General features: G+C 45.1%; 1 protein-coding gene across 4 annotated transcripts in view; it reads left to right on the top strand.

Annotated features, from left to right (window-relative positions):
- The window catches only part of NHSL2 (NHS like 2), a 1157127-nt gene that overhangs the window by 724254 nt on the left and 408724 nt on the right, over nucleotides 1–24149 (top strand). Inside the window, exon 1 of one of the 4 annotated variants that reach the window (XM_086942002.1) lies at nucleotides 8896–9281. The exons of the other annotated variants lie outside the window; for them this stretch is intronic. Coding sequence (XP_086798128.1) covers nucleotides 9239–9281 — 43 coding nt within the window. The 5' untranslated portion in view covers nucleotides 8896–9238. Of the gene's footprint in view, nucleotides 1–8895; nucleotides 9282–24149 lie in introns of those variants that run through there. 4 annotated transcript variants of the gene reach the window in all.

The raw sequence follows: 24149 nt of genomic DNA, 5'->3' as shown, positions 1-24149 counted from the left end.
AAAGTCTTCTGTCAGCTAGGCGCTTGAAGGCAAAGGGGGCACAAACAAGGGAGAGTGATAGGACCATGAGTCTGACCAAGTGGCACTAGATTCAAGGACAAAAGATGAGCACTGGGGTGGTCCCACTGCACCAGGCAGAGGATCATGAAATTCAACATCTCGCCTAGAGAGAGAAACGTGGGGAGAAGAGGTATGTAGCCTTGAAAGACAACAACTCAACTGCCAGCATTGGCGAGTCTGTGCGAGGCAGCGGTCAGAGGCTGACAGAGAGACCAACTCAAAGCATTATCGGTGGGTCTGACAAAGGGAACTTACCTGAGCCTGGAACAAACAGGGAACTTAGGAAGCTAAAGCTGAAGTGCAACTTGTACAGAAGGCCACTCCCAGGAGGAACAAAACATAAGGACAAGAGATTTCATGACACCTCCACCCCACTTTTTTGCACTCTAAATTGGTGACGTAAAAGCTTTGGGTGGCGCTGACGGCTGCGTAAACATCCCAACAAGACATTTTACTACTTTCGGCAACTATTGTTCCACATTGTCGGATTCGTCCTCCCCATCCACAGCCCCATAACGGTGTCTCCACTTTTCCAGGATGCTGATCCACCGCGTGTCCTCCACCATCGCCATTTTATTCCAGATATTTGCCTCTTCACTGAACCCACCTTAAGAGTTTGCCTACTGATCGCACATACATCCCATTATTTGCTCATTACTGATGTCTGCATATATATTTGACATTGTTGTATTATGTTAATTTAGTAGCGCTCACACACGCTTCGACTCTTGGCACCGCCAATTATGACATTCATTTTCCCCTCGACAAATCCACCTATTGGGCTGGTCTGATGATTGTATCTTTTCCCCCTATGCATTCCAGGTGCTTGTCTGCTGATTGGCCATATATATATTTTACCTATATTTGATAAATTATTACCAGTCCTTAAACTCCTTAGGTACTCCGAAACACCAAAGGCCTTTCCGCAGAAGAGTATTTTTATGAAAATGTTGAAAATCCTGCGCTCTTGACTTGGTGGTGAAAATATTGGCGCTCAATGTGCCTTCCTCTGCAGCATCTATCTTGCCCTTTGTTATCGTTACGAGGAAGACTACATCTGCTTCTATTAAAATCCCCAAACCCATTGACTCTGCCTCACTTTCTGAGCTCATTACATTTCCTTTGAAAATTCACTCCATTAACAAACCGGCTCATAAAGGATCCAGCTGATAAGAATGAAATCTGCAAATATAGGGTAACAAATGGTGAGAATGTCCTATAGAAATGTAGTTATATAAACATAACATACCCAGAGATTCATCAAAGTCCTGTTTTGCGAGTCCTTAATAGCGAATTTTAAGGATTCGCTATTAAAGACTCGCAAAACGGGATGCATGTAGAAATCGTAATAATTTTAGCGATTTCTACAGCTTCCTTATTTGCGATTCGCTAATTGCTAATCGCAAATAAGGATTGGCTTTCCCATTCATTCCTATGGGCCTAAAGGCCCATAGGAATGAATGGGGAGTCATTCCTTATTTGCGATTAGCGAATCGAAAATAAGGAAGGTATTCCAAGGGTGCCAGGGTGTCCAAAGAACACCCTGTTGCACCCCTGAAATAGTAATGTCCACTGGTGTTGTGCATACACATGTCCTAAGGACATGTGTGTGTAACATACAACTTAGAAAAATACACTAAAGTGCATTTTTCTAAGTTTTTGCTATTTACTACGTAGTTAGACTTCGCCGTAAATAGCGGCCCCAGATAGCGATTTCGCAATTTAAAAATGGTTCATGAATTGCATTTAAGGAATCTCAAATTGAGATTCCTTAAATGCAATTAATCGCAATTTAGTGATTTCTAGATTTGCGATTTTTGCATTTGGGATGATGCATCCCAAATGCAAAAATAGCGCTCGCAAAGGGCCAGATTCTCAGAATCTGGCCCTTTGCGAGCCGATTCTGGTTTGATGAATCTGGCTGTATAGCTCTTAGGTTTGCGCCAGATTTCTAACTTCTTAGCTGTGGTGGAGAATTACCTGCATGACACCTGTAATTCTTGCGCAAGCTTACCCGCTCTTGCAGGATACTCAAACCAGCCATGCCCACAATGCCACCCATTAACACAAACTTGTAAATCTGCCATATTGTCAGAGTTTTTACATTCGTATGTGCACTTTCTGAAATTCCACCTATCCGACTGCTGAATTTATGATTGGGAAGTGCTATTTTTGCAGCTCCATGTTTAAAGCAATGCTTACATCACCTCTCTCTCACATCCCTTCCCTTCCGCTTCCTCCTACTCGAGGCCACTGGAATGATGTGGCATTGCAGCTGTGGCATTTTCTGAATAGTTATGGATTTGCCACAAAATCCATCATCTGCTACTTAATCTGTATATTCTAACAATAAATATGTTTCTAATTCAAATAGATCAAAAGTTTTTAAAAACACAGCAACACGTGTTGCCGTGAAGTGAAAGACCCATTGGAAAAGTCGACAGGTCCCCTTTCTGGTGCTTATTACTGCATTTGGGTGGCATGCTGGCACTAATGATGTGAAAACTTTTGCCCAAACAGTGTTAACCTGTGCAAAATGACAAAATAATACTATCACAAAATGTACCACATAATTTGCGGTCCCTTTCCATGTAATTTAGTCAACTTTGATGCATAATTTGCTCTCCCCTAGCCCCCTCAACTCTAGGCTGCATAACAGAAGTGGCCTTGATCATACCCCTCCAAAGACACCTGAAGTGTGTCATGGCTGTGTTCAAATATGGTCACCAACCCAAAAATGAATATATAAAATATTGCATTATTATATGTCTTCAAAATAATATTTACATGGTGCACACATGTTTGGTTGAATTTTGGTTGCATCATTATACAGCTGTAAAATTGTTTATATCTGTAAAGTGCCCCAACGCCCTTGGGCCATGTTCAGCTATATAAAATCTCAAATGAAAATAAAAGTATTTATAATCTGATATTATGTTACATGACCTTTACATGCTGTTTTTTGCAGCACGTTATTTCTTTATCTCTAGCTTGTTTAAAAGCCTTCTGACATTCTATAATCAAACCAGTGTTCCTGTGCATAAGTGCTTCACGTTTATTTTGCATCAATGGGCTCAGTGAGGGGAGATATTTGCCATCAATTTCCATCTGAATGTGTGCATGCACAGTCATGCGTAAGTAATGCACGAAACGAAGCCTGCAACACTAGATACACCCCACGCAAATACCCCGACAGAACACCCTCTTCTAAGCACCTTCCTTAAAGGCCGCAGGAAAAGGAATGAAATGCAGCATTGTTTATAGGAACAGCACCAGAGACAGGTAGGAGCTGGGGGAGAGGATGTGGGCGGTGCACTTGGCACGCGCAGTACTGATAATGTGTCAGGAAGCAGATCTCATGTCTGCGAAAAAAAAGGTATGTTCCTGGCGTAATTGGTGAAAAGTGTAGGTTGTCAAAATCTTTAAAAACTGTGAGCATGAGTGGGCTTATCCTGATCAGTAGCCACGTGTCCCACAACAATCCAACGACCGCTGTTCGCTGCTTAATTTGGGCCGGTGGTTTCCGGTATGGGGGGGCCACCGGCACTTATTTTGGGAGCCGGCACTTATTTATCTGCATTAGACGTTTACCGAGAGCAAGCAAGGAAAATATTTTTAAAAAGCGGAAAGGCCAAGGAAGAGAAAGACATAACACCGTCACAAAGGGAGAAAGCAGGAAACTGCAGAAGATGAATGAGGTGGATTTAAAAATACAAAGCCTTGGAATTCCATGTGCGCACACTTAATTCCACCGGCAGCGTGTTTCAGATCAGGGCGTTGAGCACCGGCACCATTTCTTTTACAAATCAAGTACTGTCTACGGGGAGTGCCGTGTGTGTATCGAGCACGGGGTTGTGATGCCAAGACCGTATAACTTGATTCCACCTCATATTTCTTTCTTCTTCGACCCTACACTTCCAGTCTCCTTAGCTCACTCTTGCGGGTTCTTTTTCTTCCTAGCGTGCACGCTTTGTTACACTTTTCTCCTTTTTCTCCTTTCACTCTCTTGGCCGAAAGTCTGATGATGAAAATTAAGTCCTGGTCCCCAAAAATGAAAGTCAATACTCACCACTTGTAAGCACCTGCACAAATTAAGCCCAGGGGGCTCATAAAATCTGATGCCTCACTTTTAGCAACACTTGAGGTCTTGGTGGATAGAATGTTCACCTCGCAAAGCTGCTGGCTTCTAGTCACAGTATCAAGTAGAGGTGCCTACAAGGGATTTTGCTTATATTAAAAAATTCACTTTCTCAGATTGCAAAGATTTAGTGTCTATAAATTCTTTGAATCTATGCGTATACATCGCTAGTATAGGCAGTGGATGCACTAGTATTCAGATCATAATTCAACAACAAACACAGGAATATCTTTTTTAGAGATTTATATTTTCTTTTCACTTTTCAAAATGAATAGGGTACATTCAACATACACGTTGAAAAACAAAAGCTTACATATGAAAAAAGATACAGCTTAGTTACACCTTAATTTCATAAGTAGAAGTCCTCTCCTAATAAAATCATAAAAATGACCAGTATTTTTAATGAATAACACAGTCACTTGATGTAGATAAATACATGTGGAATTGGACAATATGGTCGACGTTTCGGTCTTCTGTCGTGCAAATCCTTTAGACCATCATCAGGACAATATACTCTGTGCCTTTTAACAATGACCCTTCTGTTGATTGGTGGGTTGTATTGACCTCAAAAGTATTGCCAGGATTGGTGGAATTTTCGAACCTTAGTGGTATGGTTAAACAGGACCGGACTGGGAACCGAAACCGGCCCTGGCAAAGTGCTCGGCCAGCCCCCAGGGAGGGTTGGGGGTGCGACCGAGCTCTTTGCCAGTGCCGGTTTTCGGCCGATTTTGTTACACGGCCGATTTTGCAGCTTTGCTGCAAAAACGGCTGTATAACAAAAACGGCCCCCAGGGGCCCAAAACCGGCCCCCACCCTTGCAGCCCACCGGGGGATTGCCCGGTGCCCGCAACGGCCAGTCCGGCCCTGTGGTTAAACCTCCAATAGTATGATTTTCTTACTTTCAATCTGCTCTCTTTAATTCTTGGAGCCTGCTCTCTTTAATTCTTGGAGCATTCTTTGCCACTGGATTCAAGCAAGCCGGGCTGAAGACGGCTGAAATGCCAGAAACCGGTCCTCGGAAGCTTGTTTCAAGTCCAGGGAAGCCATGGCTTGGCATTTCGGGCTGGACTGTTCCCATGAGGCACAGGGTCAGACTGATTTGCATATGGCCATGTCTGAACTGGGATGGCAGAGTGGGCTAAAGAACGGTGATGGATTAAACCCAGATCTGTTGACTGGGTGTGAGTGTTTGATTGGTTCAGATGCTCCGTCCATTACCACCCCCTTTTGTACCGATGGATAATCCAAGGCAGGACAGAGTCAGCAGCATAGTGAGGAAAGATGGACATGAGCAGATGTGTAGAGGGTCACAATAACCTTAGTAAAGAACACCCCCTAGTGTGCTGCCAGATCACTGATGTTTGCAGTGTGAGTGTTTGCGTTAGGATTTGAAATTCCCCAGAGTTGGTTGGACTTATCCCCCCAAAACAGATGGAGGCACCTTAGGGTGTCCACGTTCTGTGGCTTGAACCCTCCTCTGGCAGTATACTGGGAGGGTTAAAGTGCTTTAACTGAGTATGCATATCTCTGTCCTTACTGTCAGTTACCTAGAAAGTAAGCCCTTGCTTTATCTAACTTGGGTGGCCAGGTTAGAAATTGCTACAACAACACCTAGAATCTGGAGACCAAACACAAAAAAAATATATGATGACGGTGAAGAAAGTGCTGCAACACTGAGAAGTAATATAAGATGAGCGGTCCAATGGAAAGATCCCACGAAGCAATAACTGACAAATGGACAGCTTTTATCTTAAAAAACAAGTGAGTGAGTTTCTTCTTCTTTGGGAGAAAGCTTCCCAAAAAAATTGTCTTTATGTGTCTTTCCTGGGACCTTATGGTATATGGTGTTTCATATGACAATTCTGCCAAGTATAACCACTGTGAATAAAAGTTGTTACTATCATCCAGATTAAGGGTAGAGGATGTGGCGTAATGGCCAGATTGCCAACTTTGGAGCTGGGAAAACAGGTTTGAGTCTCGGCATTGGATCAACATCCGGTGATTCTGGGAAAATCATGTAATCTCACCTTGCCTACCAAAAATGAATGTGCCCTTGTGTAATGTAACTGGTGCTCCTGTAAAGCGCTCCAATATCGTTGAGCTGATTTCGTGCATTATAAAAAATACTACCCAAAACAAAACAAAAAATGATACTCATTGAACTCACAAGCAGGGAAGGCTGATTTGGCTTCAACATAATCCGAGCTTGTAAGCTCCTCATAACAGCAAATATAAATGGACAGTGTTTAACTCACTCAGCCATCTTGGTGGCATTCAATAGAGAACTTTCTGGAACTGAATATATGGGTGCGTTCCAATGGTAAGTGCAATGATCCAGAGGGCCTCGTTCTACTGATGGGGCCCACTCAAGATCAGAGGTGGTTTCACAAGCTGGTCACTGCAATCCTGACCAACGAGGCCACACTCGCACTGGCCCTGGTAAGAAAGTGGTGCAACCAGATAACCAGTATCTCAAGGAAAACCACCGCTCCCCAATTGGACCAGGTGGTGTATCCGTTCCTATTACTCCTCGCATCACGGACCTCTTCCTCATCTCAAATTGCAATAAGAGGTGCAAACAACTACCTCAAAGAACACATCCAAGGCCATAATTGAATCGGGTGGGAAGTTGGCTCAACTAGAACACACAGGCGGTCCAAGCAGCATGGCCTCTCCCTTCCTTCCACCTGTCATTAAGTGATGTAGCCAGGTCATTGCTCCCTTAACAACACAAACCACACCTTCGTTCTCTTGGAACCAGGGCTTTAAGTGGGATGAAAAAACTGGGGGGGGGGGGGGGGTCGACGTAATTAAGGGCGTAGCTTAAAACATTTAAGCTTAAAATCTGTACTTAGCATAGTGTGCTGCCCCACTGGGACTTTGCTGTTTCTGTAACTGCATCCAGATCTGTAACACAACAAGTAACATTCGACCTGCAACAAGCCACGACTATTGGCTTGGTCAATGGTTGTAAATTGCATGACATAAATAAGCAACAACTATGACTTTGTTGTATATAATGTAGAACATGCTTCCAATCTTGGGCGAGGTTGTTGCCTAAGTCTAGAGCTGCGGACTTTAGAGCTGAGAAAGCAGGTTCTAGCCTCGTGCCGGCTCAACATCCTGGCATTCAAAACATGAAAATGTCCTGGTGAAATGTAACTGGTGCTCACATGAAGCGCTCCAAGTTTGCTCTATATAAAACTCGAAAATGATTCTCTTCGAAGTTACATCAAAAGCAACGATGGCTCGTACTATTACAGTTAAGTTTGATTTTTTATTCACCCTGAGGCTAAGAATGGAGACCCGATAGGGACCCGACTCGGCACCCGCTTTTAAGAACTGCGGCTGCTGAGCACCGGCAGGACCCGGCTCACTTAAAGCCCTGCTTGGAACTAAGGTGGTGTACCCAGGTCACTACTCCCTGAAGAACTCAAACTATATCTTCATTCTACCTGGATCAGCGAGGTGTAACCAGGTCCCTGCTCCCTTAACAACACAAACCACGCCCTCGTTCACTTGGAATTAAGGTGGTGTAACCAGGTCACTCGGGTATGAACTCAAACTATATCTGCATTCTACCTGGATGAAGGCGGTGTAACCAGGTCACAGGTCCCCTAACAACACGGACCACACCCCCCTTCCACCTCGTGGCAAGCAATTTAATTACTGCAAGCCTCATTTGGGAATACCTTGACATCTTAAAATCCAAGAGAAAAGCGCATATTTTTTTGTTTTGGGGGGGGGGGAAAGCTGACATTTTAATGCAAAAGTTATGCTATTCACACATGTGACTCTATTCAAGCCGAAGAGGCCGTTCGCGCTGCCATCAGCGGGACTCTTGCCAGGGATGGGGCTCGAGGGGGTCTCTTCTGTCCCCTGCCCCCTGGGTGTATACACACACTCCTTGCTGAAGTGTGAGTCGGACCCTGTGGCGGCCGCACCCCGGGTGATGCTCGTGGAAGGCGCCGAGGAGAACAGAGGTCTGCCGGGACTGCAGGGAGGACTAAAGCAGCCTGCCTGTCTGTGTTCCCACTATTAACAAGGGAGGAAATGTTTGCAAACTGCATGTGGGTGGGGTCCCGGGCGGATAGGGGGGTGGGGGGGGGCTAAATGTACACATTGTAAATCTCTGGCTACGCTCATGGGTTGCTGTTACAGCTTGTCGGCTTGAGGGTTGTTGCCTTTGAAATGATAAATCAACCTGAAAGATTCATTGAAAAGAATTGTTCTGGGTGAATATATCGGATGGTCACCTGATCATGTTCGTTCTTAAAATATTAAAATAGGGGTGATCTTGAGGTGTGTGTTGGATACTTTGATAAATATGGCTTGTTTGGTACAAGTTTGCTTCGAAGGAAAGTAAATCAGGTTTAAAACTTTTAAGGCACCCCACAAGTTTGCACCCTTGCCCGCCACGCCCACACGCTCATAGGAAGATAAACAAACACTGCCTGTACAAATAGGAGTGTACTCACAAAGTCACTAGTGTTTGTACATCTTTTAAACTGTTCTTTACAGGCAATGGCTGTGGGAAGGAAAGGGGGCCGGGAAATGACAATGGACGGGGCACCTCGGCGGTGCAGTCAGTTCCTGGACATTTCCTCTCTTTCTCCTGCCGCTGGGAGGAGGGGAGGGGGCGGGGTGCCGCATCTGGGATGGGGCTGGCAAGTTTGCTGTTCTTTCGGAGCCCCGGTGTAGTGCCTAGGGTGCAGCAGAGGAGGGCAGCTTGCACGAGGCACCCTCGCTGGATATTGTCTCTGGCGGCAGAGAGCGGGACCCTGGGCTGAGGGTCCCGGGGGATTGATCCACCCTGCGGGGCCCCCTGCCTCCCCTGGGCTGGCGGGGATGCGGCATGTGTGGACGCAGAGGCGGTAGATGCCGGGAGAAGGAGCGGCGGCGGCGGCTCGGGGAGCTGTCACGGGGGGAGCAGCCCCCTCTCCCGCCTGGATTCCTTCCAGTTCTCCTGCTGACCTGTCTGTGGACTGAGCCGGTGTCACGAGGACACTTCCGGCTCCTGGAGCCGCCCGCGGTCGCAGGATGGAGCTCTCGCAGCTGCTCACCCTCACGAGGATCCGAGGAGGTAAGGTTGGGAGGGGACCTCGCAGTGCATTGTGGGGCACTTCTTTGCCAGCCTCTCTGGACTCAGAAATTGGACCACAGTCGGTCCCTCTGACACCTTAACGGGATCTATTAAGTTTAATCAACAAGACTCAAACCTGGGATGGGTACTTGTTTATGGAAATGTAAACGTTTGCTGTAAGACCCTTGCATCTCACTTCTGTGAGGCGGGGTGGCCTTGTGTGTCGCTGAGACATTTCTCAGGGGTCTGTAACTCTGAACAAGCAGCAGGACCTTGGAAGACCACTCACATGTCACGAGCTATAGTGAAATCCAGAATTTTCCCAACGCGCGAGTTGCCCTGGCCTTTCCTGTGAGTGACGCTGCCTCAACCCACCTGGCCTGTCAGAGGCAGTCGTCTAGTATCAGAAAATCCTTATGACAACCCGGAGAGATGTCGGCCACAGGTGTGATCAGTGCAGAAAGTTGAAATAGATATGACACACACATGAAGAGGATATGACACATCCCTGTAAGGCATATTGCGCCAATCCTTAAATATGAATCTACATTGAGGAGGTGTCAAGATAGCAGCACACAATGAATATATTTATTATCTCCCAGTGATTAACTGGCCCAAGTAGCTCTACTCATACCTGGTAAGGTTGGGTTAAGCCTAACTGGCGTTTGCAGGTGCATAAATACGCTACGCGCAGCCCTCAAAACATTTAATCTCAGAATTCTCAAAGAACGAGAAAGATTTGAGAGGTTTGGAACAAAAGCTTAATTAAGCTTTATTAACCATATTGCACAATATTTTTTAATGTAGACCTATTGAGTCCATTCTCATGCCCTTTCTAAAAGAAGTAATTATTAGGTGCTACCGGTTTCCAAATTAATTCTACTCAGTTTGTCAGCCTCAGTAGGAAGGATTACCGACTTGGCCCTGTTGGGATTCAAACTCGTGATCTGCAGATCACAACATATATCAGTGGTGACCGTTTAACTCACTACAGCGAAGGTTATTTCTATGTGTATGAGTGGTTTGAGACTGTCTAACAGTGAGTCTGTGATCCAAGCCGTGACACTAAGGCCCAACAGGTGAGGTGTGTGTGCCGTTCACTTTTACAATACAAAATATGCACTTGTGTCTCAACCTGCACAACGCGTTCCTAAGTTTGGTTATTAATGGGACCAATGGGCGACATACAACAATGTTATTGAGAAGAAATGGGACTGACCCAGAGAAAACCTCTTTTGACTTTTAGATAGGGGTCGTGTCCCTGAGACTCGAGATTTGTCCTAGGAAATATCCAGTCTGGAAGGTTGGGGCATCTGTAGTCTTGGAGCATTAAACATAAAGTATAGAAACGAATGAGTGAGGTGAACTCTCCCCTTGTACATCGCGCGGGTAGGGGTGCTCAGTGAGAGAAGCAATCCTGTAGATCTCGACCTCAAACCCACAGCGGCATCACTGACTAGTTGTCTGTTCCAATTCACCCCACTGGATTCCCATGGGAAAGCAAACATCTGGTCAGAATCTATACAATATTTATATGGTACTGACATGCAGCACGCTATATCCTGTACTAGGCTCCTGCACTAAATTACCTGTCCTTGTCGCAACCCATAGGATCCTGTACTGAATTAACAGTTCTTTGTTGCAATCCATAGGATCCTGCACTAAATTACCAATCCCATGTTGCAATTCCTAGGATTCTGTATTAAATTACCAGTTCTTTGTTGCAATCCATAGGATCCTATACGAAATTACCAATCCCATGTTGCAATTCCTAGGATTCTGTATTAAATTACCAGTTCTTTGTTGCAATCCATAGGATCCTATACGAAATTACCAATCCCATGTTGCAATTCCTAGGATTCTGTATTAAATTACCAGTTCTTTGTTGCAATCCATAGGATCCTGCACTAAATTACAAATCCCATTTTGCAATTCCTAGGATTCTGTATTAAATGACCCGTTCTTTGTTGCAATCCATAGGATCCTGCACTAAATTACAAATCCCATGTTGCAATTCCTAGGATTCTGTATTAAATTACCAGTTCTTTGTTGCAATCCATAGGATCCTGCACTAAATTACCAATCCCATGTTGCAATTCCTAGGATTCTGTATTAAATTACCAGTTCTTTGTTGCAATCCCTAGGATCTTGTACTAAATCACCAGTTCTTTGTTGCAATCCATACGATCCTATACGAAACAACTAGTCCTTTATTGCAATTCCTAGGATTCTGTACTAAATTACGAGTCCCTTGTTGCAATCCATAGAATCCTGTACTGAATTACCTGTCCATTGTTGCAATCCATTGGCTCCTGTACTAAATTACCAGTTCTTTGTTGCACTCCATATGATCCTGTACTACATCACCAGTCTCAGGTTGCAATCCATGGTATACTGTACTAAATGACCAGTCCCCTGCTGTCTCAATTCTAGTTGTTACTATCGCACTTTACAGGTGCATTGCTGCTCGTCTAGGTCAAAATACGTTCTTATCGGATCTCTTGCCATAATCTTATGAGGGTGTTGTCCTGAATCCCACCATGCGCTTCCTGCTGTTCATCCAGGGATGTTTATGCAAGAAACCGAAAAAACCCGAATTGGAATCATATAGGAATCACCAGATAAACGCCCAGGTCAGACACTACCTGCAAAGACGTATGCTTGGGTGAGCAGTTCAAAGACAGGATCCCACATCTTGCGCTGTCTGTTTTGCCATTTTGCCGGTCCTAAGAATCAAATAAATGAGTGAGTTTGACCAGGCTTCCATCCTTAAATACCCAACCCCGAAGCCTTTCCCCCATTCCAGCCTCAGTGACCTCCCTCCAGCCGGCTCGCGCCCCTGCAGGTCCCCTCGGGTTCCAAACTCGTCACACCACAGGATAGCCAGATATCCGTGCACGTCTTTTGTTAACAATGCGTTATATTTTGGGGATAATGTGTGTTCTAATTCACACATGCCAGTAATGAGTGTTACCCATAGCAACTATACCATGTTGAGAATGTGCACAGCAAGTCGTGCATGTTCATAATAGGATTTGCTGTCGCTAAGCTGAGGCCCAGGGAAACAAAGACAGCAAACAGCGTGGGCTGCGTATAATAATCACTTGCCATGGGGACAAGGCGGCATTAAGAGCTATCTGTCTCACTGAGGTAGCAGCAAGGAGCTGCGGTGACGCACTGTGCAACTGCATACTTCTAAAGCCAGTTAGCACTGCATACTTCTAAAGCCAGGGGTATCACTGCATACTTCTAAAGCCAGGGGCATCACTGCATACTTCTAAAGCCAGTTATCACTGCATACTTCTAAAGCCAGTTATCACTGCATACTTCTAAAGCCAGTTATCACTGCATACTTCTAAAGCCAGTTATCACTGCATACTTCTAAAGCCAGTTATCACTGCATACTTCTAAAGCCAGGGGTAAAACTGCATACTTCTACAGCCAGTTATCACTGCATACTTCTAAAGCCAGTTATCACTGCATACTTCTAAAGCCAGTTATCACTGCATACTTCTAAAGCCAGTTATCACTGCATACTTCTAAAGCCAGGGGTATCACTGCATACTTCTAAAGCCAGGGGTAAAACTGCATACTTCTAAAGCCAGGGGTAAAACTGCATACTTCTAAAGCCAGTTATCACTGCATACTTCTAAAGCCAGGGGTACGACTGCATACTTCTAAAGCCAGGGGTAAAACTGCATACTTCTAATGCCAGTTATCACTGCATACTTCTAAAGCCAGGGGTAAAACTGCATACTTCTAAAGCCAGGGGTAAAACTGCATACTTCTAATGCCAGTTATCACTGCATACTTATAAAGCCAGGGGTACAACTGCATACTTCTAAAGCCAGGGGTAAAACTGCATACTTCTAATGCCAGTTATCACTGCATACTTCTAAAGCCAGTTATCACTGCATACTTCTAAAGCCAGTTATCACTGCATACTTCTAAAGCCAGGGGTGTCACTGCATACTTCTAAAGCCAGTTATCACTGCATACTTCTAAAGCCAGTTATCACTGCATACTTCTAAAGCCAGGGTACAACTGCATATTTGTAAAGCCAGGGGTGTAACTGCATACTTCTAAATCCAGGGGTACAACAGCATCCTTCTAAAGCCAGGGGTACAACTGCATACTTCTAAAGCCAGGGGTATCACTGCATACTTCTAAAGCCGGGGATATAACTGTACACTTCTAAAGCCAGGGGTATAACTGCATACTTCTAAAGCCAGGAGTATAACTGCATACTTCTAAAGCCAGGGGTATAACTGCATACTTCTAAAGCCAGGAGTGTAACTGCATACTTCTATAGCCAGGGTTATAACTGCATACTTCTAAAGCCAGGGGTACAACTGCATACGTCTAAAGCCAGGGGTACAACTGCATACGTCTAAAGCCAGGGTTACAACTGCATACTTCTAAAGCCAGGGTTATAACTGCATACTTCTAAAGCTAGGGGTATAACTGCGCACTTCTAAAACCAGAGGTACAACTGCATACTTCTAAAGCCAGGGGAACTACTGCATACGTCTAAAGCCAGGGTTACAACTGCATAGGTCTAAAGCCAGGGTTACAACTGCATACTTCTAAAGCCAGGGTTATAACTGCATACTTCTAAAGCTAAGGGTACAACTGCATACTTCTAAAGCCAGGAGTATAACTGTATACTTCTAAAGCCAGGGGTGTAACTGCATACTTGAAAAGCCAGGGTTATAATGGCATACTTCTAGAGCCAGTGGTATCACTACATACTTCTAAAGCCAAGGTTACAGCTGCATACTTCCAAAGCCAGGGGTATAACTGCATACTTCTAAAGCCAGGGGTATAACTGCATACTTCTAAAGCCTTGGGTATACCTGCATACTTCTAAAGCCAGGGGTATAACTGCATACTTCTAAATCCAGGGGTACAACTGCATACTTCTAAAGCCAGGGGTATAACTTTATACTTCTAAAGCCAAGGTTACAGCTGCATACTTCCAAAGCCAGGGGTACAACTGCATACTTCTAAATCCAGGGGTACAACTGCATACTTCTAAAGCCAGGGGTATAACTGCATACTTCTAAAGCCAAGGGTACAGCTGCATACTTCCAAAGCCAGGGGTATAACTGCATACTTCTAAAGCCAGAGGTATAACTGCTTACTTCTAAAGCCAGGGGTATAACTGCAAACTTCTATATCCAGGGGTATAACTGCATACTTCTAAAGCCAGGGGTACAACTGCATACTTCTAAAGCCAGGGGTATAACTGCATACTTCTAAAGCAGGGGTACAACTGCATACTTCTATAGCCAGAGGTAAAGCTACATACTTCTAAAGCCAGGGGTATCACTGCATACTTCTAAAACCAGTGGCATCACTGCATATTTCTAAAGCTGGGGTATAACTGCATACTTTTCAAGCCAGGGGTATAATTGTAGAATTCTAAAGTCGGGGATGTAACTGCATACGTCTAAATCCCGGAGTAAAATTGCATTATTCTAAAGGCTGGGGTTTAACTGCATACATGATATTCCAGGGGTCTAACTGCATACTTCTAAATCCAGGGGTATAACTGCATACATAAAAAGCCAGGTGTATAACTGCATACATCTATAGCCAGAGGAATAACTGCATACTTCTAAAGCCAGGGGTATCACTGCATACTTCTAATACCAGGGGTATCACCGCATACTACTAAAGCCAGGGGTATAACTGCATACTTCTCAAGCCAGGGGTATAATTGAAGAATTCTAAAGCCGGGGATGTAACTGCATACATCTGAAGCCAGGGGTAAAACTGCATTCTTCTAAAGACAGGAGTATAACTGCATACATGATAATCCAGGGGTATAACTGCATACTTCTAAAGCCAGGGGTATAACTGCATACATAAAAAGCTAGGGGTAAAACTGCATACTTCTAAAGCCAGGAGTATAACTGCATACTTCTAAAGCCAGGGGCATAACTGCACACTTGAAAAGCCAGGGGTATAACTGCATACTTCTAAAGCCAGGGGTATAACTGCAATCATGAAACGCCAGGGGTATAACTGCATACTTCTAAAACCAGGGGTGTAACTGTATACTTCTAAAGCCAGGGGTATAAGTGCATACTTCTAAAGCCAGGAGTATAACTGCATACTTCTAAAGCCAGGGACATAACCGCATATATGAAAAGCCAGGGGTATAACTGCATACTTTTAAAACCAGGGGTATAACTGCCTACTTCTAAAGCCAGGGGTATACGTGCATACTTCTAAAGCCAGGGGTATAACTGCATACTTCTAAAGCCAGGGGTATAACTGCATACTTCTAAAGCAAGGGGTATAACTGCATACTTCTAAAGCCAGGGGTATAACTGCATACTTCTAAAGCCAGGGGTATAACTGCATACTTTTAAAGCCAGGGGTATAACTGCATACTTGAAAAGCCAGGGGTATAACTGCATACTTCTAAAGCCAGGGGTATAACTGCATACTTCTAAATCCAGGGGTACAACTGCATACTTCTAAAGCCAGGGGTATAACTTTATACTTCTAAAGCCAAGGTTACAGCTGCATACTTCCAAAGCCAGGGGTATAACTGCGTACTTCTAAAGTCAGGGGTATAACTGCATACTTCTAAAGCCTTGGGTATACCTGCATACTTCTAAAGCCAGGGGTACAACTGCATACTTCTAAATCCAGGGGTACAACTGCATACTTCTAAAGCCAGGGGTATAACTGCATACTTCTAAAGCCAAGGGTACAGCTGCATACTTCCAAAGCCAGGGGTATAACTGCATACTTCTAAAGCCAGAGGTATAACTGCTTAATTCTAAAGCCAGGGGTATAACTGCAAACTTCTATATCCAGGGGTATAACTGCATACTTCTAAAGCCAGGGGTACAACTGCATACTTCTAAAGCCAGGGGTATAACTGCATACTTCTAAAGCAGGGGTACAACTGCATACTTCTATAGCCAGAGGTAAAGCTACATACTTCTAAAGCCAGGGGTATCACTGCATACTTCTAAAACCAGTGGCATCACTGCATATTTCTAAAGCTGGGGTATAACTGCATACTTTTCAAGCCAGGGGTATAATTGTAGAATTCTAAAGTCGGGGATGTAACTGCATACGTCTAAATCCCGGAGTAAAATTGCATTATTCTAAAGGCTGGGGTTTAACTGCATACGTGATATTCCAGGGGTCTAACTGCATACTTCTAAAGCCAGGGGTATAACTGCATACATAAAAAGCCAGGTGTATAACTGCATACTTCTAAAGCCAGGGACATAACCGCATATATGAAAAGCCAGGGGTATAACTGCATACTTTTAAAACCAGGGGTATAACTGCCTACTTCTAAAGCCAGGGGTATACGTGCATACTTCTAAAGCCAGGGGTATAACTGCATACTTCTAAAGCCAGGGGTATAACTGCATACTTCTAAAGCCAGGGGTATAACTGCATACTTGAAAAGCCAGGGGTATAACTGCATACTTCTAAAGCCAGGGGTATAACTGCATACTTCTAAAGCCAGGGGTATAACTGCATACTTCTAAAGCCAGGGGTATAACTGCATACTTCTAAAGCCAGGGGTATAACTGCATACTTCTAAAGCCAGGGGTATAACTGCATACTTGAAAAGCCAGGGGTATAACTGCATACTTCTAAAGCCAGGGGTATAACTGCATACTTGAAAAGCCAGGGGTATAACTGCATACTTCTAAAGCCAGGGGTATAACTGCATACTTGAAAAGCCAGGGGTATAACTGCATACTTCTAAAGCCAGGGGTATAACTGCATACTTCTAAAGCCAGGGGTATAACTGCATACTTCTAAAGCCAGGGGTATAACTGCATACTTGAAAAGCCAGGGGTATAACTGCATACTTCTAAAGCCAGGGGTATAACTGCATACTTCTAAAGCCAGGGGTATAGTGCATACGTCTAAAGCCAGGGATATAACTGCGCACGTCTAAAGCCAGGAGTGTAACAGCATACTTCTATAGCCAGGAGTATAGCTGCATACTTCTAAAGCCAGGGGCATGAGCTAGGCAGAACCACTGGAACTACGCAATTCCATAGCCACACTGGTTTCCACATTATCATGGATATGCCACGATTGTCATCCATTATAAGGTTTCAACAAAACAAATGTTTGTACCTGAAACTGACCAGAAGTTACTAAGGACGCTGCATGTAGAATGCGATGCAGCTCCTGATATTTTCAAATGTTAAATGGATTTCTTTAGCCTACTTATATTAACGAGATGAGAATTTCGTCGTGATGATATCACTATGGCAGTATGTGAAAAACCTGACACCATGATCAAGAAATTAATTAACTCAAAATAATTAGCAAGAAAATTGTAACTGAATTTTGAGTAGTAGTTGGAATGGGTCAGGATTAGACGTGACCTTCACAGATATGTGGAGTGGGTGGAGGCCGGGACTCCGCCCCCCCCCCCCACCCCAATATTAAAAGGAGGAACTGTGCTAAACATAGTAAAAATTTGGCAACGTTTTCTTGGTAATCTATTGAAGGGAATTGTGGGTTTATTTATTTACACATGGATCTGTTAATGCCCATAATGAATGTATTAAGGGAAATGCTTTTATCTAAATCAGGAAACACAAATCAGGCATATTTAAATATATTTCAAACATAGTGGACTAATTCACGCTTTTGCACGAAAATGAGTAATTGCCCAGTTGATGGAAATTCGTGTTTACATCTCAATGTTCTCACACAGTAGTTATGCCTTGACTATACATAGACTGCATTAGTGTCTCATGTATGGTGCATAACCGTTTAAGGACTGATGTATTGCATCTTAGAGTTAGAGTGTAGCCTAGTGAGAAGTGGAAACGAATGTTCTGCAGTTTCCTGTTTAAAGTAATGCTTGTACTGTATAAACCTAATATTCAGCTGTGGAAGCTGTGATGTAGAATAGAACCAGGGTCTGCCTAATTAAAGGGTGCACCTTTTATTACAAGAAATGTTCACAAACCGTCACAAACTCCCCAAATCCCTTGCCTGGCCACCCAGCATGGACCCCCCCCCCCAACCCCCCACACCAAAAAATGAAATCAAGAACCTAGGCTTTTGGCTCGACCAGGACCTCCGCTTCAGATCCCAAGCGAGAAAGACAGCCGGCACCTGCTTTGGGCTCTTGCGAAACGCATGGAAGATCCTCCCTCTCACCCCCCCCCAGTCTAGGAAAATTCTTATCCAGGGCCTTATCATCTCCAGACTGGATTATGGAAACGCCCTGTACCTGGGCGCCCCAGTAGCTGTCATCAAAAAACTTCAGCACGCTCAGAACGCCGCAGCAAGTCTCCTCACGGGGACGAAATCAAGAAGCCCTCCCTCTAAGCTCTTCACTGGGTCCCCATCCAGGAGCGCATCGCCTTCAAAACCCTATGCCTCTCTCATAAAATCTTACAAGGAAAAGGCCCCCCATACTAAAACCACTCATCAAACCCCATAAATCCACCAGACAGCTCAGGTCGGACTCCCTCTTCCTCGCCAGCGTCCCCAGAATAAAAAGAGCACGCACGGGTGGGCGCCGCTTCGCATACAACGCCCCTAAGCTCTGGATAGCCTCCCCCTTAGCATCCATAAAGAAACCAACCTGCTGTCATTCCGCAGGCTACTAAAGTCCTGGCTCTTCCCCCAATAATCCCCCCCCATTAGTACTTTTCAGGCTGCTTCTATAGCGCTGGGACGCCCTTGGGTAGCTACGAGCTCTATAAATTCTAAATCAAATCAAATCAAATCACATGTTGTTTTTTTTAGCTCAAAACAACATTATATATGTTTCACACAAACTCTCTTATTCCAGTTGGTACAGAGGACATTGCACTGCAGCCCCTTGTATAATTATCGCCAGTCATTAACATTTGGAATAAGATCTGCTAAATCTGTTTGCTTTCTTTTCCTTTGAAACATCCACCCCCGTGTGGTAAAAAAAAAACATGCTAGCAAGATAATCAACAGATCACGCCACATAATTTGCCAATGAATGTAAAATGGCCGGCATAATTCACGATTTCCTGCCACATAATTGAGCCAACGCTGTGGCTTTATGTTGTCCCTGACTGCAGCATCACTTCAGTGACCCTGGAACTGCACAACAACAGAGATACTGAAATCAAAGAGAACAATGTGTGATTAAAAATCAATGTTTGGCATTGAAACAATAGGTATTTTCAGAGACTTTGAAATGTGTATATTTATGTGTGTGTGTGTGAATAATGTGCGTTACAGAGACTAGCGACCACTGTTTCAATGCAGCTGCATGTGGCCAGAGCACCGCTGGCACAGACCCCCTCTCTGGGGGAGAGCCAGGCTGTCATTTGACTTGAAGCATCACCAGCCTCGTGATCAGTATCTGTGGCATGAAGGCTCTGTCTTAAGACCCCATACAGCATAGACTTAAGGTTTAAAGGAGGCAGTTTTCTGCTTCTCGCAGGGAAAGTGTTCTCCTAATGCCCCCTTCTTCAGGAATAATGTATGCATGTGTGTCCCAACCCACTGGTGAATAATGACCTCATATTTCACTTTCTGTGGCCTTTACTGAAAAAATATGTAAATGCACAATGGTGCTGATGTGCAGTGTGCCTCGATTTATTAATGATGGTGAATTTCAAAACTGACTGGAGTTGTGTTTGGTGGCTTCGTTGGTGTGCACCAGTTAGCTTTACCAGATTGTCTCTAGTGTCAACAATTGATTTAAGAAGCATTAGCGAAAATGCACAATTGTACATATATTTTATTCGCTTTTTTCTTCATATGAAAAACAACCCATGTGAAAAAAAGTGTGTTATTTGGGACAAATTCTCACACCCTTACTCTGTGTTAAGTATGCATTGTTGTGGTGTAATGAGAGTGGAATAACATTGGCAATACTTGTGAAAACCGCAAACTTAACGATTGTGAGGGCTTTCATCACATTGATTAGGCTCTGTACCATGGCAGCAACATAAGGACACCCGTATTCAGAATCCATTAATACAAGGACACCATTTCTTGCACGGCCAACGCACAAATGGAGCTGCACAGATTGTGGCCCAAGGACATAGATCTCCCAACAGCTGTGTGTGGCAACAGAAGCCCAGAGTTCCTCAGTTTGTGAAGTTTTAACTCAACCTGCGTAAAATAGTTTTAAGCAACAGACGTGAAACCCATGTGTGTCCAGTTTCACCACTTAGCACTGTGATCATGCCTGGGATACTTCTAGGCACGCATAGAACAAAGGGCCTGATTCACAAAGGGCCTCCGCACCCGTCGCGGAGCACCGCAGTCGTGGGGAGTCTCCACACTCGTAGCGGAATCTCCACTATGAGAATTCTCATTCTGGAGATTCCACCCAGAGTGCGGAGGCTCCCCACGACTGCGGGGCCTTTCATTGTGGATATTGCACCCCAAGTACGTTGGCTCCCAACAACTTTGGGGCCTCTCATTGCGGAGATTCCGCCCGAGTGCATTGGCTTCCCACAACTGCAGCGCCTCTTATTGCGGATATTCTGCCCGAGTGTGGAGACTCCCCCACGACTGCAGGGCCTTTCATTGTGGAGATTAAGCCCCAGGTGCGTAGGCTGGCCCACCACTGCGGGGCCTCTCATTGAGGAGATTCCGCTCGAGGTGCGTAGGCTTCGCCACGACTACGGGGCCTCTCATTGCGGAGATTCTTCGCCGAATGCGGAGACTCCCCCACGACCGCGGGGCTTCCGCCATGAGTGCGTATCTCCTTTGTGAATCAGGCCCCTAGAATGTTACATGGTGTGATATCATCAGAATTGTCTCAGACGCTCGTGCCGGTGCTGGTCAGATGTATCCATGGACATTATTGACCAGTTGCTTTACAGCTCTTGTTTGGTACTTCACCAACCACGTTAAAGATACTTTCAGAACCAGCTTAAGCAGCTGTCATTAGGTACTTTACACTCAAGGATACGCAGTTTTTTCAGGACGGAGTGGGACTTGGGCCAACATTCTGCAGGATATGAGAGGATTGATGACCTGGCTTATAAGGCAATGGTTGTAGCAATGGTTGAAGGGTATGGGTCATGGGAGGGCACATTTCTCTTCACTTACATGTGGCTCCAACAGGAGTGGCCAATCTATAGGTGATGGGCACGTTGATGCAAGAGGCTAAGGCACGTTTTTTTAGATTGTTTTTAATTACAAAAAATACAAAATAAATGTGTCCTTCCCTGCATAGGCTCACCTCAGACCTACATCATCTTTTCCTCTCTCACGTCCCTCAACTGAACATCAGTCTAATTGTCACTGTGTCCTCAAAGGCTGCTCAGGTGGTGGACATGTAGAAAACGAGCCCATAATTCTATCGATGCCCAGGTCGCTGGCGCAAACCGCCTCTTGGTTCCCATGTTGAATAATTACCAAAATAAAGAGACGGGCGCTGGAAGCAGGAATCAAGAACAGAGTTTATTTCTCATGAGGAGAGCATGTCATTTCGGACACGAAACACAGTGTCTTTCGGGAGGTGCTCTAACGAGTGAGCTGAGACTCTTACTTTTATATCCTACAAACACTTGATAATACAATCAGGTCAGTATGACGCAAAAGAAAGACATCCCTATAATCCTCGTGGTGATCCTACCCCACATACATTCACAATGGGAACCCTTGACCTGCTGATAAGAGGGGAGGGCAATCACGCAGCTGAGTGTTTCGTAGGATGTGTACGCCTGATCATAGCCCAAGGGGTGGGGTGGCTAAGACCAATAGAGGATCCTTTGAAGAGGAGTGACTTCATACAATAAGGGCAGTAAATGGTATCTCCTGGCTCGGGCGATGGCCTCGGACATGTGTGGTCAGCTGGACTAGGGGGAAGGGGTCATCAAAGGAGTGGTATTCATGCCGCGTGGACAATCAGGCGCAGAGGGAAGGCTTGTCAACAGAGGGGCATTCATGGAAGGGAAGGAGGTGTTGGTCAGGCGCGGCCGCGACTCTCAAGGACAGGGTCTTGCAAAAGAAGGTTTATGACTTGCCCGTGTGAGGAGAAGGGAGGGGGAGCCAGGGTGGACACAGGGACAGAGTCACACAGAGAGAGAGAGAGATAGATCTTATGGCCCGAACATGAGAGAGCGGGGGCAGTCGGGTGCAGCTGGGGAGGGCTATGTCCGCTAAGGCGAAGGATGCCTCTTCAAGAGGGAATGGGGGGTTTGCGTGGGTCGAGCAAAAGGGGCTGCCTTTCAGGGCAGGGTCGCGTAAAAGGGAGAGGGTTTTCGAATACACGCAGAAGGGGAGCCGGTGATTCTAATCTTAGGCGGGCAAAAGGGCCAGGGTGCCTAAAATGGCTGTCATGTATACATGGGTACAGGCCTTTGCTGGCAGTAGGATGTAGTTAATGCTTTACGGTATTCATGGTACGCGCAGGGAGAGGAGTGGGAAAAGGGAAATGAACGTTGCTTATGTACATCAATATTTCTAATTTTCTACAGTCGCCCCTTTTTACATAGCAAAAGTTCATTTTCGTGATCGATGATGGTACATATAAACAGGCACGGTCGCAGAATTAGCATTGTCAATATTAGCATATGGTATATAGTCATGGACAGTTGATGTGTTTGGTAGAATACGGCACATAGGAGATTGCATTTGTCGAGTTCCTACCATTTCAAAGCACTACATAGCATAAATGTTTCTGACTAAAAAAATGTGACCAATGAACAGTTTTGACCAGGTAGTTGAGAGCGGAATTCAGTTCAATATCCTCGTCCCAGTGTCTTTTTGTCAGTGAGCCATCACTGGTAGGCTCTAGTCCGAGTACTTTCGTTGGCGCTGTTGAGCACCGGCGGTGGAGCTATAGGTCCAGCTCTGTTCTATCCTTTCGCGTTGCAGGGTGCGGTCAGTCCTCTGCTGTTAGACCACAGTCCTGTTCCCTAAACAATCCGGTTGGTGGCGCCTTATGCTCGGCACCCATAGTTCTATGGCAGCACCCTATTCCCAGTGGAATGCAGTTCTTTCCCTTGGCAAAAAGTCACGTGGAAAAGAGGGTGAGTGTGGTTCAAAATGTCGATAGGTGAGAGGGCGGAGTTGGGTCAGAGTTCCTGGGACACGCAAAAGGGACCAAGGGAGCAAAGGATAACAAGCAGGCAGGCCCATCAATCGGGCCCAAAGAAGGGGTACGGAGACTCCAGGCACGCGTGGGTTCAGCAGACGGAGGGCTTCAAGGCGGCCCGTCATTTTTCATTTTCCACGTTGAAATTGCGGTCTCGTCCCGTATCTTGTCGCTCCGTGGCTCCACCTTTGGTCGAGGTCACGCGTGTCCCAAGATCTGCAGTCAGGCTGTACGTCACATCTGACCCATCTCCTTCGGTGATCGTGAATCTTTGAATAGGTACAAAACAGTGTTTTAGAGAAATGGCAGAAGAAGACATCTACGCATGTGAATTCCTCCCTCAATTCTACGCATTTGGGAGATACGCTCATTGGTCACAGTCAGAGGTCCTATTACCAAGCAGTGCATGTGTCAATATTCCTACTGGGTTCATGGCAGGTCTATCCATCGTCTTATTTATAAATCAAGTGTGGAAAATGAGGTTCCCATTAATTGTGTATTACATCATATTCAGCATTTACAGAGCATTTCCCATCAAGACTGGCTAACCCTTTCGAACAGGGCGGGGGTGCCATTATCGAGAGTCAGGTAAAACAGGGTCTTTTCGAGGGTCAACAGCTACTCATGTGCATCAAGTTTATATTCGGGACAGCAATTAGAGTTTATCAAAATGAGGCGGGGATGCTTCGGGCGCTTGCGCTTGGGTGCAAAAAAAAGGGGGGGTGTGGGGCAATCCGGGCGTTGGGGGTTCAATCTGGACGTTGGCGTTTGTCTCTGAAGAACAGACATAAGGTGCCATTGACTTACAG

Source organism: Lissotriton vulgaris, chromosome 10 (assembly GCF_964263255.1).
Source record: "Lissotriton vulgaris chromosome 10, aLisVul1.2, whole genome shotgun sequence".
In the NCBI taxonomy this organism is placed as follows: Eukaryota; Metazoa; Chordata; class Amphibia; order Caudata; family Salamandridae; genus Lissotriton; species Lissotriton vulgaris.
Note: the sequence above shows the minus strand (reverse complement) of the source record. Positions and strands in the feature narration are given on the sequence as shown.